The 20,811-nt window shown below is 37.8% G+C and overlaps 1 protein-coding gene across 1 annotated transcript in view; it reads right to left on the bottom strand.

The window, feature by feature from the left end:
• The window catches only part of RSF1 (remodeling and spacing factor 1), a 64,296-nt gene that overhangs the window by 17,160 nt on the left and 26,325 nt on the right, over positions 1 to 20,811 (bottom strand). Inside the window, exons 3-11 of the mRNA XM_027677587.1 lie at positions 18,076 to 18,168; positions 17,214 to 17,419; positions 15,134 to 15,291; positions 9,653 to 11,370; positions 7,105 to 7,302; positions 5,797 to 5,901; positions 3,992 to 4,071; positions 2,046 to 2,100; positions 636 to 745 (exon numbers count right to left, since the gene is read on the bottom strand). Of these exons, the coding sequence (XP_027533388.1) occupies positions 636 to 745; positions 2,046 to 2,100; positions 3,992 to 4,071; positions 5,797 to 5,901; positions 7,105 to 7,302; positions 9,653 to 11,370; positions 15,134 to 15,291; positions 17,214 to 17,419; positions 18,076 to 18,168 (2,723 nt within the window). The remainder of the gene's footprint in view (positions 1 to 635; positions 746 to 2,045; positions 2,101 to 3,991; positions 4,072 to 5,796; positions 5,902 to 7,104; positions 7,303 to 9,652; positions 11,371 to 15,133; positions 15,292 to 17,213; positions 17,420 to 18,075; positions 18,169 to 20,811) is intronic.

Here is a 20,811-nt window from a genome sequence, read left to right as displayed (position 1 = left end):
TCTAAGTATTATTTAGATATATAAAAATAAGATTGGTAATACACTGAGAACAAAAGACATTAATAAGATCATGCTGAATTTTGGAAACCTTAGGTAACCTGTTCTACTTTCAGAATGCACAGAGTTTAAATATCTTGCATTTTCATTGACTAATTGCATTTTTATCACAATTTCCCTAAAGAGTTACAGACCATTTTTAGATGTACTGTCTCATAATTACATTTTAAGTTTCATGCTCCTTTCATGTAAAGAATGTGCAAGGTGGGAAGGGGGAAGAGTACAAGGAATTGAAGGCCTTTAGACACAAGCATAAGTCTCCCTTGCAAGAGAAAGAAGAGGTTTGATTCACCTGCTTTAATTCACTCCAGAAACTGCAGTAACGCCAAGACCTTCTCCAGTATTCCTGAACAAAGTACCATACACATTTTTATTTTTTTTATGCATCATCCCTTCACTATACCATCTCATGCTGTCACAACCACCAAGCATAACTAATATTCAGAGGAAAAAACAAAGACACTTTAGCTGGACTTTTCTTTTAAATGTAAAAGTGTGTGTGAGAAGTGGTGGGGTGATTCAGAAAGAAAGCATCTGTACGACTTCTGCTGTACAAGCCATTTAAACAAGCTGCTGACCTGTAGCTTATGCACTTTCGAGTTCTGGTAGATCTCCTTTCAAGTAGTTTTGATTTGGGCTTTTTGGAATCTTTCTTCTTTTCTTCCTGACCTTCAGGTACTTCTGGCTCCTGTTCAGGTAAGACAGAAGTGTCAATGATATATCTCCCCCCTCCCTTTGCACTCATGACTGAAGTCACGTGATTCAGATATTCATACCATCTAGAAAGCTCATATGCCCAACACAGCACATTTTGGCTTCTAATATAATAACTTGTTACAGCAGTTCAAGTGAACACTTGCAACATCTCACCCTTACTGGTTACATAACTTCCCAAACACAGAGTTTAAAGGTTCAGCCTACTGTATATCACTGTGCTCACACTGCAATGCTGAGATCGTGCCTCGGGTGACACTCCCAGGACTAGTAAATGTGTCAGCTGAGCAAACTGCGGCCAGCATCTCTATGTACTGAGCACAGGGACACCTCTACATGGTGCACTTTCAATAGGGTTCCATGCAAGTTAGTTTTATTACACTGTTTCCAAGTTATTAATTTAAAAGAAAAGTAATCCACCCCTAGTCTTTATTTTTCAAATATTTTCTCCCAAGCATAGACTCTTTTGCAAGTTTGTAAAATCTGTTATCATTTTTCTGTTATCCAGAGACAGGGAGAGAAAGTTGGCCTTGTTACAGTCAGGCAGAGTGGAAAGTCTATGTTTAAAACAAACTAAAGTTTCATTCTAAACTGCATAGAACAGATTATATCATTCTGGATGAAGGCATTTGGCTAAGACTTCAAGAGAGTTGCTTTAAAATGTATTTAAGAAGTGAGAAGAGGTTGTTCTCCATGTGAGTAAAAGCATTTTTCCTCTTCTGTCAAGGGAAACCATATAAAAGCATATGTTAATGAAACACTAAATGTTTATAGTTTTTAATCACATGCGACCTTAACATCCATTTGTTGAAGGCAAGTGCTATGCTGCTAAGAGATACGACATATTCCCTCTGAATTATAAGCCAAAAGTGTTTGTTGCCATCCCTTCCAAAGGAAAGCTATGACAATTATCTCAGAGCTAGATAACTATGCAGCAAACACCAGAATTAAATAACTGAATCCCACCTTTATAAAGTACTAAATATTGGAGCACTCAACTCAAAACCCAGTTGCAATGGGTAGGGAGGCAATTCTGAGATTGCTCACTGACAGAGGACTCTGTGTGGCATCAGTTGGCTCTAATAAACACCACGAAGCTCCCATGGTTTCTCTGCTATATTCAGTCTAAAAGACTCTAGAATTATTTCTGACCTGCATATAGATTGATTTTTCCTTCCAAGATGCTACTAGCACTTTGACACACCACTGAGAAACTTTTTCCCTGAGCAGTTTGGAAAATAAAACTATAATACAACATAGAGGCAGTAACTTACCTGAGGTGGAATGATGTTCTCGATACTGATACCCACATACACCAATCGCTCTTTTCTTTAGGAGAGAAAAAAAGTGAAAATAAGCTTACAGAAAGACTGCATATATCTAAAATAATGCTGTAGTTAGCACCATTTGAAGCTCTTACTATCACTAGGCAGAAATATCTCAAGAGGATGTTCCAAGTGAAAACAGTTGTTTTAGTTGGGATTATGTGCTAATTCTCATATGATTACATTTTCCTGCATGTATAATGTAAGAGATTTCCAAAGAGCTCTGACAATCAACAGTATTTGAAGATTGTGGGCACCACAGAAATGATTGAACTTGGGGTGTAAAAAGCAAGTAAAAACCAACTGAAAAATATTAACATTATGAAGATTATGCTGTTAGATCCATAACTACCACCAATCTTGAAGATGCTGAAAGATAAAATAGGAATTCAAATCACACCTGGAAAATTTACGTAAAGACAGGATGTGATCCAAAAGGGATAAGTCCCAGATCTTAGATCTGAGCAGGAACAACCAACTGGTTCAAAGAATCTATTAAGTAGACAGATCCATAATGACAGAGTTGGATTTCTTCTCTTTGCCAAAAAGACACCACATACTGTGAGTTTTCAGAAACAGTGCATTCAAGTATTTTTGTGCCCCAAACAACCAATTTGTTTTAATTTATACACTGAGCTGTTATAAAGACTATAATTTCCTCTAACATTATGATTCTTCAGCCTTTTTACCTTATTATTTGCTAAAATACACCATCATTAAGTTGGAAGGCTTCAATATTCAGCTATTGTATCGAAGTGTCTATTATAACCCAAGCTCATTTCTCTTTTTAAGAAACTTTATAAAAAACTTTAAAAAATAAAACCTCAATTTTATGATATACAACATAACACCTCATTTAGTATGAGGATCAAATTGCAAAATGGTTGTAAGACATCTGTTTCAGACACTGAAAACTGCTATGATATCAACTGTATCCCGTTACTGTTAGATCATTGTGTTTTTATGCAACACTGGTGATTTCAAGAAAGCAGGACAAACTGGAAAAAGCTTGCATTCCATGTAATTTTTGCCAGCAGAATGTTTACCAAAGTAGGACCAAAAATATTGTACACCAGTAATGAGCATTCCCACCACAAAGCAAAGCAGCAGACACAGTTCCTGTATGTCCTGTACTACTGCACAGATGGAGGCTGTGTGTAAGCTGAGCTCACTCATAAAAATAGCTAATAGTTTCATTCCTAAAGCTACAAATTCAGCAGAATTGGCAAGCCATGGATAATTTTACCACAGTGTGATCCAGATACAGTCTGAGCAGAAGTAGCGACATTAGAAACAGTTGGTACCTGATCTGTCACTATCCTTGTTGCTGCTGCAACAGCAATAACAAACAGATTTGAAGGAAGCTGAAAGTAGACACAGACTGTACTTTGCTCTTCCCAGCACTGACTCACTACATCCCACGTAATATTACAGTACCTGCCACAAATATAAGCCTGCTCAATTACTTTATATAAAAGAGTGTCACCTTTTGCTGAAATTTGCCTTTTAAGATAAAATTCATGCAAAATTTTCTTTAATAATGCATACAGATGTTATTAAATCCTGCAAAATACTCAATATATGTCCTAAAAGGTATAAATTATGCAGACTGTGTTTTATGTTCCTCCTTTTCAGGAGAAAACTGCAGATAGGATGTTCCAAATATTAAGGCTGTTGTTCCTAAATGCATTAAATCAGTTCGCATTTAGCCTTTGGTATTGGCAGGGGTGGACACAAAATTTCATTCAAAGCTGCAACTTCACTGACTCACTGCACTACACCAATTGCATAATCTTGTAAATTTAGCAAAGTTTAACAGAATCTAAAGCACAAGACTCAAACCCCACATTAATGTGGATGACCTCTGGAGAAAAGTCAGTACCAAACAATAGTACCTGCGTTCTGCACGTTCCTTCTTTTTTAAGACAACATCCAGATCTTGTAATTGTTCTTCTAATTTCTCACAGAGTAATTTCTAAAGGAAGCAAACACAGTGTTAGTTTCTTTCATAACGAACTATTTTGACATTGAAATAATGTTCAGACACTTCATTCACTATGTATTTGTCTGGAAGAAGTGTGAGTGCCTTGCTACGCTGGAGGCTCCTCTTCAGTGAACAAGGTTTTACAATAGAGATGTGCTTCACCATCAAGGCCAGGTTGGATGCGGCTTGGAGCAACTGGGTTTAATGGAAGGTGTACCTACCCATGGCAGTGGGGTTGGAAGTAGATGATCTTTAAGGTCGCTTCCAAACCAAACCGTTCCATGATTCTATGAACGGGAACAGAGATGCATCCTCCCAGTTACTAACTGGTATTTAATGCAGGAAGCAGCGTGCATAAACATCATATTAATGATGTTTAGAATAAACATATTTCTAAATTAGCATGTTTTTGTTGGTATTTACAACTTGGTCTCAAAGAAATTTGAGGACTGCACAGACATAGATCGTATGCACACACAAAGCTGAGTGCATACACAGAGTGAATTCTGTTTGTCCTTTATTTTAATCTTTGGAGAACAAATGAGGTTGTGGACATCGCAGCATAAAGCAGAGCTACACTTTAGGATCATTTTCTTACCAAATGTTTCATATCTTCGAACACTACTTAATACTCAAGAAGGCATATGTAAGAATTACTTGTAATGGATAAACTGTGCCTTATTACATGTTAATGCCCTCATTATACTATTTCCAAGGATAATCTTCACACTTTTACAAATCTGTCATTTTTCATATTAAAGAGTACCTAACAGCAACAGAGCAAGGAGATGCTCTAACTACAACTGTAGAGAAAGCATTCTTACATATTCAAGATCATCAGTACTTAAAAATACTCCTCAGAAGACATAAATAAAAATCAATGACAAATACAGTCATGTCATGCCCAATGTCACTAGCTTATTGTAGGGCAACAGCCCTTTTGGCAAAGAATTTCTCTAAAAGCAAGGAAGGGGGCTGGGATCAGGCAGATTATTCTGAAAATGTGCATGAGTGGTTTCTCATTAATTTAACAAGAACAGTGTCACACACACTCTGCTTATCCTCCCATATGCCATCCCTGCAAATCTTGCTACTTTAGATGTACATTAAACCAAACTGGACAGATGCCCAGATATTTTTTTTTTTTGCAGAAGCACCTTCCAACCTTGAAAAATGTTCATACTTATCTATTACCTGACAAGAACAACCCTGGCTTTCCCAGCAGAAGCAAACTATACCAAGACTCATTTGAAATAGCAGCTTTCTGTAACCAGCTTCTGAGCATACATCTCTGAAAAAGGAATAGTACTTCAGAAACAGCTGCTTGCTCTGGCCACTGATCCATCCCTCACTGTCTACTGCTTCTGCCTCCAGGATGAAAATGTTTCTTTTGGGAAAAATTAAGACATTCTATCTGTAATACTATCTATACTAGTCTTGAGATGATTTAACCAGAGATGGGAGATAATCAGTATGGCTGAAGATTCGCATCTACAAGTCAGCAACACAAACTAGCAGAAAAGAGAAAACCAGGTCACAAAACTCAGTTTTACTAATGGACGGGAGGGAAGATCAGCAGTCCTACCACTCATCCCAGTCTATCTGTTAACAGGAAAAAAAAAGATCGCAGAAAGAACTTGTTATGAGTCCAAGCAAATCTCCACAACCACAAGCAAAGCTGTAAAGGAGAAGAGTGAAGTCACATAGGAACCTTACATGCTGGCAAGGTGGGCAGAACCACTCTCCATCAGGGATTATCATCAATGGAGGGCGAAGGCAGGCTGTGTGGTATCCACTGTCACAAGAGTCACACAACAAAATCTGTGGAAATACATCATAAGTATCTTTTGGCATTCACAACAAGTAACAAGCTCCAGAACTATTTCCCCAGCCAACACAGAAGTGCTTTATACTTTGGACTGTGCCAAAACAAAACAAAAAAACCCTGTAGTGCATTTCCAGGGCCAAGAGTGATTTTTATAGGGAAGTTTATGTATCACAATTTTTCATTTTAACAACAGATTTCCTCTTACTATGCCTTCTCAGTACTTAATACTACTGGACTACATAGACTGTGGGCCCTTAGTGTAGAATCTGGTAATACTTTCCAGATCCTAGACTAAGTGGAAAACTCCATCTGAACAAGATGGGGTATGAACTGTTTTCCTTGTGCACTGATATCCTCATGCAGGAGACCTGGCCTTTTTCCTCAGTCAGGATGATTTTATGACCCGGATAGTAGGGACAAAGCCTTACAGGCTCTTAGGGGCATCCAGAACTAGGCAACTATTAGAGTTCATACTTAGTTGGGTAAAATTTGAGATATCCCTTTCCATAAAACTGAGGAACAAAGCTGGCATAAGCTGTGTGTGTATTTACTGAAATATTTATCTCTAACATTCTAAAGGTCAAACTTTGCCTCAGCTATGCCAGGATATCTGTCACACACCCTAGAGTGGGCTTACTTTGTGGATTCATATCAGGACTGCACATGGTGGTTTCCCAGATAAACAGGAATCCATAATATCTACCACAGATGAACAGGAACCATAACCATGAGAAATAGTAGAAGCTCACTGTGCTCTTTCTGTCTGGGATTTTGCTGTACTCAGTCCTCAGGGTGATGTGCAGCTACATCCAATGAGGATGACCATAGCTGTGGCCATGTCATGTGACACTGGAAAGCAGACATGACATTGTTGGGGTTCTTTTTAATGCTGTCTCCTCTGTATTTATTGCAATTGCAGGCACAACCTAAAGCCTCACCCAGATTAATTCTCAATGGGCTAAATTGTGTTAATACCTCATAAAAGATGGTATTTTTGTGGTGGAAAACAGAAAAAATAACTTCCTTCCCTCCTTATCAAAGGTACCTCACCTACTTTTGTGAGTTTACCAGCTAAAACCGAGAAAGTACTCTCCTACGTACAGCCATCCCAAGGGCTGATGTGCCCTCAGACACCACCAAAGCCAATCCACCAAGTTTGACACAACAGCCCACAGAAGCTTTCCCCAAAAACTTACCAGCTCAGGGTGATTGGGAAGGCCACACTTCTTGCACGGCTCATCGTCATCAGCAGGTGCAACTTCTTCCTCCTCCTCTTCTTCCTCTTCTTCCTCTTCATCAGAGTTTTTTTCGCTCTCTGAGTCCTCACTTTCTTCATTACTTGAGTATTTCCACCTGCCACGTGTTCGTGTACCCGTCCACCGAACTTTGCTTTTCTATAAGAGACACCATTTCAAAGAAAAAACAGGAAAGAAGCTCAGAAGAGTTTCTTCCCAGATCTTAAAAAATATTTGTCTCTAGAGTAAAGTGATTCATTTCAGTCAGAACAGCTGCAGTAAATTTACAGCAGAGCATTTCAATGAACAGATCCTCTTTCCAAGATCCTTAAAATGCAACAGGATAAAGGGAGAGAAAAATTGCATCTACGTACAGAAAGAAATTGTCAAGTGAGATTTAAAAGAAGGAAGACAATTTTTTTCACTCAGCCCATTTTTACCTATTTTGGCAAGGTAAACTCGGTAGTGGACATGGTAAATTCCACATTTAAACTTTCTGACTTTTTGACGATAGCTTGCCTCTACTCAAAGAGGATCTTTCTTCTGTCCCGCTGTCCCCTCATATAGTTTAAGCCTTTTATATTATTTATTTCAGAAAACATGTCTTTCTGAAATAAAATCACTGCACCTTTTAAGCGCATAACTTATATCTAGGTCTTCTTTCACATTTATAGTTTTCAATTATTTTTCTTAAGTGAAAAGTGATTTAGTTGATATTTCTTTTTTGATAATCAAAGGAACCTCTACCCCTTTTCTATCATATTTACTACTATATTTTGAATGAAAAACAGGTTCCAAATAAAATTCAGAAGCCTATTTTGAATTACTTAAAAATACTTTGTGCAACTAAGGTATTTTAGATTTAAAGCAACATGCCAAACAGAGGAAACTTTTATTCCTGTTGACTGACTTGTTTCTTACAGCCATCATTCTCTCACAATTCTTCCCTCCCCAAAGACATTGAAAAAAGAAAATAACTTTTCCAGCTTTTTCAACTCAGAGCATTTTTTCAATTTTGACTTAACTACTCATAGATTCGAACGAGCTGAATAAACTAAAATGCACAAAATATTCTATTTCTCTTGCAGAATTAACTTGTACCACAGCAGTACTTGTCATATAGGTAAAATTTTGTTTCAGGTTCTTAACATTAATTTCCACCTCTTCAAGGGATTTTACTGTTCCATAAGCTTCAGTAGCAAAGGTATTTAAAATCCATTATAATATTGGATTAGATTTTGGCTTCATTATACATCATCATCATTTCAAATCTGTTTTTTAGAGACCCTTCTTTAAAAAGAAAAGTAACCCAAGGACATAAAATAGGCTATTAAAGAATTTGATATTTTTTTATCTTGATCAAATAACAGCTTAACAGCTTCAAACTTCTTCCTCTATCATAATTATTTTAAAACCTCTGTAGAAAAGCAAGCATCTTCTGATCTCCTGATCTTTCAAAATAGAGATCAAGTTAAAACACCTGTAGCAACAGTACTTCAAAATTCTAACCACTTACAGGACTTAACAATCATTGTTACTTTTGTTTATTTTCTTTTTTAAATTAAAATATTTAAATGGAAAATTTATTATGACAGATTTTTTTCAGTATAGATGTTACCATTCACTGAAAAATCAACTGTTTGTTCCGTTTATGAAGGTTATTCAACATAGCAGTATGTGAAAGAAACTTGCTAAATGAGTGAATGCTTTGGTAAAACTACAAAATCAGTCAAAAATGTGCTGCAGTGGAAAAACTGACAGGATTTTACAAGTTGATATAAAAACAGTGCACTTTAAAAATACAAACTCATTATTCCTTGTTTCTCTTTTGTACTCCACATCCAGAAAAAACAGAAAATAAATTAATAAAAGGTGTTTATAAATACACAGACTCAGAACCATACTATACAAATGTATGTTCAACTTTCTGTGATACATTTCCCTGATGTAAAGATCTATGCTGCATAAACAAAAGTTAATCATGAAAAAAAATAGCTCTACCCAAATTAAAATGGGTATTCCACATGAGAAGAGCTAAATTATATCAGGAACTCACCACAACAATAACTTTGGCTTCACCTAGAAACAGAAGTGATAATATTTTTATTCTTTACCATTTGTTGGTTCCTTTTTAGCTTATGATCATCCTGACCAACCTGACACCAACAAGTATCCATCTTGCAAATCCACAGGAGCTACAAGTCTCCATTCAGCCACTCAGCCAGACAGACTCACGTCTGATCACGTCAGTTTTTAGAATTCTCTCCAATTGATTTGGTCTACTTAGGTTAGTTCAAGTGACAGATTTTACGAACTGGTAAGTCAAGAGATATTATCACTCTCTTACAAGGTGTTGCAAAATTGGTTGAGTCCACTAACTGAATTGCAAAGCTAGTTTTTTGCAAAAACTGACAAAAGGAACATATTCTTCAATATTCCTATGTAAGTGTATATCCTTATAGATAAGGTTGCTGGTATTCTCTATTCCCAGGTAATAAAACTATATTACCTTGTTAACCTTAGAATTTGTCTCCTTCTCTTGTTTTTTTGCATCTTCTTTTCGTTCTGGTTTTTGTGCTGCTGTAGGTTTCTCCTCTTCCTCTTCAGTTCGCTTCTTCTCAGTCTTCTGATCCCGAGTCTCCGCAACTTTTGGAGTAGGCTTGGATATTCTTGGAGAGCGCCTTAATGTGCGGCCAATGCTGACCTCTTCTGGCGGTGTTTCTGTCTTTTTCTTCCGACTAGAGATCCTGATTGTTAATTTAATTCCTTCTTTCTGTCTTTCAGAAGTTATTTCCTTGTTCTCTGTTGCACAACTTTCTTCTTCAGAAACTAGCTTATATTTAAATTTGCTTTTAGGTAGTGGAGATTCCTTTTTGCTCTCTGAGGAGTCCTCCAGATTAGATGCATGAGCATCATCTAATCTATCTGGCTCTGTTTTGGCAGCATCTGGCTCTTCCACTTGTTTTTCAGGGCTGGATTTTTCTTCTACTTTGCTCTCCTCAGGTAGAGTTGTTTTACTATCAGAGTCCTCCTTTTCCAAAACAGGTTTCTCCACAGTAACAGGAGAAGTAGATGCAGGAGGTACCTCAGCAGCTTTTGGAGAATCAGTTTTCTCCTCAGACTCACCTTTACGTTCTAAAGTCTCTTCATCAGCCACTGCAAGTGTGGGCAGTTCTTCAGGAGCAGATGCACTTGGGGACGTCTCCAACTTCTCTGAACATTCTTTGGGAGGCAGTGGGCTGCCCTCTTTGATATTGGTTGCTGGTTTCTCTTCAGTTGTTTTGGCACAGTCTTCAGTGTTCGAAGACTCTTCTGCTACTGTTTCAGTAGTTGTGCTGTCAAGGGACTCTTTTTCCACAGGACTAGATTCCTCCTTTGAAGGCACTTTCTGATTAGAAACCTCAGAGACCACAGCCCCAATCTCTTTCAGCACAGTTACTGAATTTTTCTCAATCTCACACGTTTTTATAGAGTTTGGGGAGTCTGATAGGTTTTCCCCACTTTTTCCATTTTTCTCTTTCAGTGAGCTGCTGTCTTCCTTTGCACCAGCAGAGTATTCTGACTTATTGTTTTGTATGACGCCCGGGGTTATTTTTTCGCAGCTAACCTCTCCATTTACTAGCACTTTCCCATCAGGACATAAAGCAGTAATTGTAGGGACTCTCTTAAAAGCTTCTTCTTCTGGTTTCCCTTCTTCCTTCAAGACATCCTTTGTTGGAGTAACACATTTACACAGGGGCCCCTTTATTGGACTGTCATAGTCATCCGTCAGCTTGATCTCTCGCTTTTTAAGTGGTATTTTTGCCTGCTGGTCATTTTTAAGTTTTTCACTTTCTTCCACAGATTTCTCCACAATTTCTTGGGGAGTTTTGACATTAACACAAAATTCTAGCCTCTCTGGTTCATGAACTGCTATTTTGTCCGAACAGCTTTTTACTTCTTTTAGGTCTTTGGGTTCTGTTTTGTTTTCCTTTACCTCTACTTTAACAGGCTTGACATTTTCTTTAAAGGAGTCACTTTCTTCTTTGACAGTTTGCTTTTCTTCATTGTGTTCTGAAGGTTTCTCTAATTTTACTATTACTGGCAATTTTATAATTTCTTTTTCTTCCACTTTCTCAATTTTCAGCATATTTTCATCTTCTTTGACCACAGGAAGAGGAAGGCTTTCTGATTCCACTGATTGTTCCTCCACCTGCTCTTTTTCTTCTTTGATTTTTAACTGATTTTCTGTTGACAGAGAAAAATAGCTATGAAACAATCAGGGGACCTACATGATTACAAAGAACATCACCAAAACAAAAGCATATCTAAAAAAACCAACAGCCCTAAGTCTCACACAAAGGAATCTTCTCTTGTTCAATTACTTGAAATCTCACTTGTCTAACACTGTCATTAAATGAGTGGGTTGACAATTTTTAGCTGTAGAACCACTGTTCAGTTTAATCATATACCAAGATAAACCTAAATTTCAGAAGCCAGCAGCAGAACTCTAGATTTATGCTTCCTTCAGCAGACATCCCAGTCCCCTCTTCAGTAGTACCACCATATTTTCAGAGGATAAATAAAGCCTAAGCAGAGGCCTGAAGTTTCACTTGAGTTTCTGGACTATTTCAGAAAACAGAACACAGTGTAGGATTCCATGGCCTTCAAGTGAAATTCCTCAGAGAAGTCAGTCTCCTGTTTGTATGTGTTTTTATTTCAAGATATTCTTAACTATTGTACTTCAACAGTTCGGAGAAAAGACATTCAGCATTATGGCTTATGGCAAAATTCATCCAGGTTCTTGGGCAATGACCTCATCTCCTACATACAGACAATATTCTACACCCACTTCATCTACTCTTTTTAAAACAAGCAGTGAATAGAAGCATATCCCAGAAAAACCTGCAGGGATTAAACAATCGGGTTATTCCACTTTGCTAACTCAGTTTTAGATTATTAGGGCCTGAAGTACAGTTCCAGCATTCAGAATAAACCATACAGCTATTCTGTAATTATATGCTTAAGCTCGTTATTTGTCATTACAAATACCTAAGGTTTTTTTTATCCGATTTGTGTCAGCCAGCAATAGAATTAATTAGAAAAAGCAAATACAGTATCACTATATATACCAGAGTAGCAGCTCCTACCATCTGAAAGATGCTTTTGCAAGTGTGCCATAACTGCAAACAAAAAGATTATTTTTTTTCCTTCTACTTTGCCCCTCTCAATCCAAGCTAGTGTAGTTTTTTTCCATGATGAGAGCTTTCCAAAGTAGTTAGAAATATATAGGGGACGGTACATGACAGTTCACAATTACATCAAAGAAAAAAAGCATTCTAGAAAAGAGCAGTGAGGAAGAATTCACAGATTTTATAATATTTTCAAATACAATGCATGTATCCATATAAATCTCAGTGAAAGATGCATCTATAAGGCACCAGAAATGGTAACATTTTGAAGGCTCAAGACTGGTTTTTTCCCCTTCATAAAAATGATCCCCCCTCAGAGCCCTTGTAAAAAAAAAAAAAGCCACCTCTGTAAAGATCTTTCTCTTTAACAGTGAAAATGAGATATTTTTTTCTGTGTCTGAATTCTTCCAGCTTCCTTATACTTCTGTCTAAACTTTGTCCAACCATTTCTTCCTGTCACCTACTGCTTCCTCCCAAGCTTCATTAAGGATCACCGGAATCCCAAAACTTCTCCATACTGAAAACCAGCAGATGTTCTATAGCTAAACTCCGTGAACTTCTCATAAAGCATTTCATATATATACAAAATTACTCAGTCAAAGCACAAGTTTTCTTAATGCTATTTGAGTCAATCAATCAGGCCAGCAGAAAACATGTAAGCATTGGGTCAGTTTACCATATTTTTGTATGAACTAATTTAATGTTGCATGGAAAGTGGCCAAAGCAAACAAGTATATTTGCAAACAGCAACACATTCTGATATGTTTTCACTGCACCTTAGAAGGGCTTTGAGTGCAATCCTTGGACTACAAGGAAGAAAAACCACAGCTTCTCAACTGAAAGACTTTAAGTAGCACTCTGTGAATACACTGACAGCACTTCAATTCACTGCAAATGTAAATAATTTCATTATTCACTACATATATGAGACAGAGACCTGCTGGAGTGAGCCCAGAGGAGGCCACAAAGATGCTCAGAGGGCTGGAGCACCTCCGCTATGGAGACAGGCTGAGAGAGTTGGGCTTGTTCAGACTACAGAAAAGAAGGCTCTGTGGAGATATCAGAGCCCCTTCCAGTACCTAAAGGGGCTACAAGAGAGCTGGAATGTTGACAAGTGCATGAAGTGACAGGACAAGGGGGAATGGTTTTACACTAAGAGAGGGCAGGTTTAGATTAGATATCAGGAAGAAGTTTTCTACAATTAGGTAGGTGAAACACTGGCAGAGGTTCCCCAGAGAGGTGGTGGTTGCCCCATCCCTGGAAACATTCAAGGTCAGCCTGGACGGGGCTCTGCTCATTGCAGAGAGTTTGACTAAATGGCCTTTAAAGGTCCCTTCCATTCCAAACTATTCTGTGGTTCTGCAACTAGTGCTTAGGGGTGATTTTGCACCAATACACAGCCTAATGCAAGCACTGAGCCAGATGAGTGTGCCACAGGATTTAGGGAATTATCTACAAGGTGGACATTCATTGAAATGTTTTTAAAATGACTGCTCCTGAATTCAAGGTGAAGTAAAATCGTATCTGAAGAAGAGATGTCAATTAGATGATTTGGCTTGACTGAGACAAAGGCAAAATCAATACATAGAATTAATTCTGCAGTGTCAGTAACCATGCAGGTTGTGCTGGCACTTACATGCAGAATTAGATATTAGCAATGCCTAAGACTGAGAGACAATTCTGCTGGTGATTGTCACAATTTACTGCCATTTCTACAACCTTCTTTTAATGCTTCCACAACAACTCCAACTTTATCTAAACATTTCATTTATTTTTTCTGTCCTACACTGTTTGTTGCACAAAGAATGCGAATAAAATGCCGGATCTTTCTCTTTGGTATTCAGAACCAAGACAGGCCCCAACTAATTCCATATATCCAATTAACTCATACACATTTGAAAAAAACACCTACAAACACACTGTAATACTTAAATCTTGTTTCTGATTGTGAAAATATTTTCCTCTATTTTAACAAAATAATAATACGAGGTATTAAAACTGGGGTAAAATTACTTGGGATAATAAGCTTTTAGCTCTTTTTCATGACCTGAAAAAAGATCTTATAAAATACTTCAAGCTAACTGATACTTAGTAAAACCAATGCACAAACCAACAAGTCAGCAAGTTAGTAGATTATGTGCAATGACATGATAATAAGGAAAGAAAAAAGTTCTTTGCTTTGATCTTAGAGATCTTTTCCAACCTAAATGATTCTATGATTCTAATAACAACAATACAGTGGAGGTAGGTAAGGACAGCTTCACTTCTACAGTATTTCAGTATTTTTAATTGTTTTAACTTAATCTCATGTCTTCTTGAAAAATCATGTTGACTGTGAAACATTTGAGGAAATAACCTATATTTGTCTGATTCAAACTCAAAAGCAAGAATGAACACCACACCCAATACTATATTGATTTCAATCATGGCATTGCACAAGCAGATTTTTTTCTTTTTCAAATTTTAATGTTGCTAGAACAAGAAAAGTTTGGCAACAGTTCAATGCCCCACAAAAACATACAATGATGAGTATTTACAATATTATACAAAGGGTACAGCAAAAATAAAAAAAAATTACCTAGGAAACAATTTGTACATAGCTCTCCTCTTATAAATAAATTCTTGAGCTTAAATATGCACTGAAAAACTCAAAAAATATAATGTCAAAGGATTCAATATTTACTTGATTTACTTTGAACAGAAACATTTTTTCTCTTTTTTAAAAAGTCCTAATCTAACACAGTAACTTTTCATGAAGCTGAAAAGTCTAACATTGCCACATCACAACATTTAAAATTTGAGATAAGAAGGCAGAAAACCTTGTGCAGCTGCTTCTTCACCCTTTTTGGCATCTTCATCTTCTATGCTTGGACTTTCACGTGATGAGTTCTCCTGCTGAGAATTGTTATTTTTCAACAGGGCAGGATCAATTTGTGCTTTCAAGAGCTCAAGGGTCTCGGCAAGCTCATTGCGGTTTCTAGAAGTGAAAAACATACAGTTTGATAAGCCACTTACTTACCCCAAAAGGATTCATGAAAAATAAACAAACATTATCTCCTTAAATGAACACTACCCTGAAAATCTTAGAGTTATATAATGAAAACACAAGCACGGTGAACTGCTTGTCCAACTAGAATGGCTGGAACTTTGCAGTCAGAAGCCTTCATATTTATCCATACCAAAATAAAATTATGTTTTTGGAAGGACCTTATCTACTCAATTCCTGTTGGGTCTGCATCCAAGCTGCTACTATTATTCTTGTATTCATTATCCTCCTGCCAATCCTCACTGATTTTACTTTGCTATTTCTTTTTTCTCTCAACAGAGAAGTTATAGCTTTCTGCTCATGCACCAAAGAAGCAACCACATCATTTAAGTGAAATTTTCAAAAGCAACTAGCAAAATAATTTAGATACTTTTTGCAAGTGTGGATCCTAAGTACACGTAGCAAGCACCACCAAGTTGTCTAGAAAGCTCCAGCTACTGGAATTATGACAGCAAGAAAATGTTGGTGCACATCTGTATAAATGTGAATCTCAGTTCACTGTAACTCCTTGTTTAAACTGCTTATCTAACTGTTAAAAAAACCCTTTATGTATAAAGAATTTGAGCCATGATTGAACAGAGTCATTGTTTTCATAATGGACTAGAATAATAAGGCTCTCACATTTCTTTTTCAAAGCCAATGTTCAGCAATTTGTTGTCTCCAGATTTACAGAAAGAAAGGAGGCTTGCAACAACCCTGAGATGTGGAATCTCACATGTTTTAAAACCATTTCAGATTTCTCAGTGCATTACTGTGGCTTTCTGTTGTGAGTGTGGAGTAGAACCCTGATTTCTTCCACTTTCGGCAATGATCTTTGGAGTCTATAATGCACAAAAGACATAAACACCACTCATCTCTTGATCTGTTTGTTTACATACATTTACTTTATTCACCCACAGCAGCTGTCTAGATGTAACCAGAATTAATGCTAGTAATGTTTAAACCACTGGTTTAAACATTAAGTTTAAACTAAAGTTATGGCAGTAAATAACCTGCAAATAGTTTGAGTTGGAATGGACTTTCAAAGACCATTTAGTTCCAACCCCCCTGCCATAGGCAGGGACACCTTCCACTAAACCAGGTTGCTCAAAGCCCCATCTAACCTGATCTTGAACACTTCCTGGGGTTGGGTAGCCACAAGTTCTCTGGGCAGCCTGTGTCAGTGCCTCACCACCCTCACAGCAAAGGATTTCTTCCTAATATCAAGTCTAAACCCGCCCTCTGTCTGTTTGAAGCCATTCCCCCTTGTCTTACAGTACACGACTCTGTAAAAAGTTCTTCTCCACCTTTCTTGAGCCCCTTTGTGTTCTGGAAGGGGCTCTGAGGTCTCCCTGGACACTTCTCTTCTCCAGGCTGGACAACCCCAACTGTCTCAGCCTGTCTTCCTATCATAGGAGAGGCTCCAGTTCTCTGACCATCTCCTTGATCTACTCAAGATTCCCTCCAACAGGAGCAATTGCAATATAATTCCCCCAAAACCAAATCTGTCCACTTGCTACTTTCTGAATAAAACTGAAGTTAAAGAAGCAGGAGTATTCTATTTTCTAAGACATTTAGCTGGCCAGTAAGCAATACAGAGCCATCATTCTTAAGAGTGTCTTCTCTTGGTACCCTTTCTATATATTCATTGTAGCTCAATTAAGCAGGAAAAAAATTATATGATGGCTATTACCAACAAATCAGCAAGTTATTTCTCTATATGATTTTTCACTAGAACATAGATGTGAAGGCAGAAAATCCCACTGTCAGGGGTCCTACTCTGTGAGAAACAAAGAGTTACTGAAATACATTTCTGAGTCCCAGTCACAAATAGTTAAAAATCCTACAAAAAAAAAAGGAAAAACAAGGAATACCTAACAATGCACTTCCATGTGGATCCATCCTGGTCATCCTGTTCTTCTATGTACATCCTGACATTATGCTCTTGATCCAGCTGATACCAGTACATCAGGCCATCCTTGTCCCGACCAATGGGCTGCAGACGCATGGCATCAGCATCCTCCTCATTAATGATATTCTTAAACTTGAGATTGTCATCAAACTGACATTCACAGAGATACTGAAAAAGTGAGAAAGTAGAAAGACTGTTAAAATATCGAAAATATAAAGAGAGTGAAGAAAATCAGCTCACTTCCTTTCAGTGAATTTTGGAACTTCTTTTTAGGCCTCTCCCTGTTGGATCTGTGTGTCAACTGTAGCTATCGTTTTTTTCCAGACCATGTTGTTTTTAAATGGGAGATAAGGTTTGTTTTGTTTTTTCTGGCCAGCTTAGAAAGCTTATTCTAAATTTTATTACATAGTACAAGCTCTCATTCTACACTTCAAGTCATACATAACTTGGAACCAACCCTGACAGTTTTCTCAAGACTTGAAAAGATTAAGTCCTATCTTTGCCTTTGGAATTCAGCGAGATAACATACATTTTTAGAAGTGTATACTGCAGAGACAAGTAGCTGTTGAAAAAACAGTAAGCACAAAACTACTGTCATACAAAGTGTGAAAAATACACAAACAAAGTGTTACATGCAGTTTGGGCCTATCCCACAATAATGAATATGATGTCTGTTCCAAGATCAGCTCTCTATTTAATATATGCACTTATGGTTCCGTCAAGCTGAATTTGCAAGACATTTAAGTGAGTGAGGAAGCTAATCTCCAAGATACTTAAGGGAGTGAGGAAAAAGTAATTTAGAATCTTAGCTGATGAATGTGTACCTTCAGAATTCCCAGTTTGCATTCAACACTCATTTCTAGGTATCCTTTCTTTTCCATTTCCCATGCCCAAGTGCTGTTGAATTCTTGGCATATCTGTCACGAACAAAACAAGCAGATTTCTAGGGTTAGGAGATAAAAGCAACTTTAAACTTTTTTATTAATAGTACTTTACTATGGTAACTCATTATACATGATCTCCTTGGGATTGCAGTCAGAAAGCCTCACACAAAAAATAAAAATGAGGTAGGTTAGAAAGCACTGGTGCACCTCCATGGAAGAGCAGATCATTGAGGCTCTGATCACCACCACATTCTCCAAACATCCTAAATTAGACACCACGTCTCTGGATTGGGAAGGTATTCTTGTCTTTGCTGTGCAAGTATCTCACATTTTGCTATTTCTGTCTGTTTAGAATATAAATTCTCTCAAGTAGACAGCATTTCTTATTACATCTCCTTACAGCACTTAGCACATAAGCTGCCAGGGTCTCTTGGGGCCCCCTAAGTCCTTCAACTGTACTGCAGATAACAAATGCAACTGCTACTCACTCCACGTGGTGGAATTATTATTCTTCAGAAAATACCTTGGGCTTTAAGCTGCTTGATAGATATTTTACAATATTTTAAGTATAGCCAATTTCAATTTACTTAAAGCAAATAAATTCAACTACACCAATATGGGGGGAAAAAACTAGCACAAAAAGAAGTGGCCATAGAGGATAAATAGATTGAATCAGCATGAGCTCCAATAATAACGGTGGAGAAGGAATTCCCTCTCCTCCTAAACAACTCAGATATGCTTAAGACAACTCTCATGATCAGAGACAAGCTACTCATCAGCTGAGGACACATGGCAGGATCTCCAGTTGGTGAGGCTATTCCAGTGGAAATATCCATGAGGGGGTGAAAGCTGATCACAGCTACACCACCAGCTGAGATTATTTTGAAGTGTCACTGCTGAATCACGACTCTCGAAATCAACATACGAGGTTCTGCTGCCCTTCAGTCTGCAAGGATGGATTCAATCAAAACAGTGTAGTCTCCCAATCACCAAATTATTATTAAAAACGAGATATAGTCACCAAGCTACTTAGAAACCTGTCAATCACATCTGAAAGCAGCTTTCTATGGAAACAGCAGCAAAAATAACCCTAAATTTTACCCACCGGAAGCACAGATCAGCAGATCTACCTGGACTCCAACCAAGAAAAGGGGCCGCTACCCCTCCATTATTGCCTGGGCCACATTACTGACCCTCCACAATCCCTATTACTAACACCAGTTCATAAGTGGCCCAAGGGTAAGCCTGCAGTTAGATCACCTCAGCCACCACAAATCATACTGTGACTTTAAACTACAACCTACAGAGAACACCAAAGAGCACTCTGGTCACAAGGGATCCTGTTGAAGAGCAGATTTTCTTGCTCTGAGATTAATGAATACTACACAGGGGCTTCTCCGATGCAAAGCCAAAGCTCAGAGCAGGAGACAAACGCTGCCTGCTCACAGAATGAGGTTACTCTACTTTCTCTCTCATATTCAACCACATAATGTGAAGAACACTGGGAAACTATACATCAAAACCCTTGCTCAGGGCATATGCCAGTTGCCGTTCATTACTTACTCATTAAGTATGAAAGCAATAATGAGAAGCTTCATGTGCTGTGGAAGTGTGTGACTGTCAAAGCAAGAGCTATGAGACATCAGAGCTGAGGAAGTATCTGTTCAAACTGAAATGACTACATTTTGACAATTAAAACCCAGATAATTGTGCTTTCTCCTGACAAGTACTGTCACAACCCTGAACTACACATCTCATTGATTTAGACTCTGCTGAAATCTTGTCTTTGCCTTCACTGAGGGTATGTTTCACACTGATCAAAAACCTGCTGCTTGCAGGAGCAGCTGGCTTCTGCAGGCTAAAGGGTGGTCAGCACCTTCCCACCCTGCAAGAGACACTGGAACAGCTCACTCAAATATTTCCAAAGAAGCTACGATGGCACCTGACACTTACTATTGGCATGTTTGAAATGTTCACTTTAAACAACAAAAACAGGAAGGTGAAAGACATAGCAGAGGAGCCTGTTTGGGTGGGACTTGTAGATACCTGAATTCTAATAATTGGAAAAGACAAGTGTATCCAGAACATGCTGATTTTGGATTGAAGGTTCCAAATGGACCAGTCCAGAGAAATCTTATCTGTATAAAAATGCAAAATATGTTTGACAATAGTTAAATAGAACATTTTGTCAGGAGGCAGTTCAATGTGACTTAACTACTTGTTTCTCAAAGAACAGCTAAGATAGACAGTTCCTTGTAGTTTTTGGAATGTTTAGGAGAAGCCAATTCTTTATGTCGGTCATACATGAGCACATACATTCCTTATTCAGAGGAGAAAAGTCAGACTTCTGGAGCCCTGCAGCCATTTTCTGCCAGAAAAAGGCTAGTGAGCATGCTGGTGACTTGGGTGGTTCACCACCAGAAGAGGGAAGGGAAAGAACTCTCAACTACCATGTTCACTTCTTATCCCAAAATATATTCATCTGTCAAAATACCAGCCATAGCTTAGAGACAACTTTTATCATACTCTTTATAAGCACAACAGTCAAATGAAATACATTTTATAAATAGTTGGTATATAAACAAAACATAGTAGTACATACATGCACAAATATTAAGAATATGTAAGTCCTCCACAAAAAGTTTCTGCCTAAGTAAGAACATGGTCACATCTAGA

Source organism: Neopelma chrysocephalum, unplaced genomic scaffold (assembly GCF_003984885.1).
Source record: "Neopelma chrysocephalum unplaced genomic scaffold, ASM398488v2 Primary Assembly neopelma1_43, whole genome shotgun sequence".
In the NCBI taxonomy this organism is placed as follows: domain Eukaryota; kingdom Metazoa; phylum Chordata; class Aves; order Passeriformes; family Pipridae; genus Neopelma; species Neopelma chrysocephalum.
Note: the sequence above shows the minus strand (reverse complement) of the source record. Positions and strands in the feature narration are given on the sequence as shown.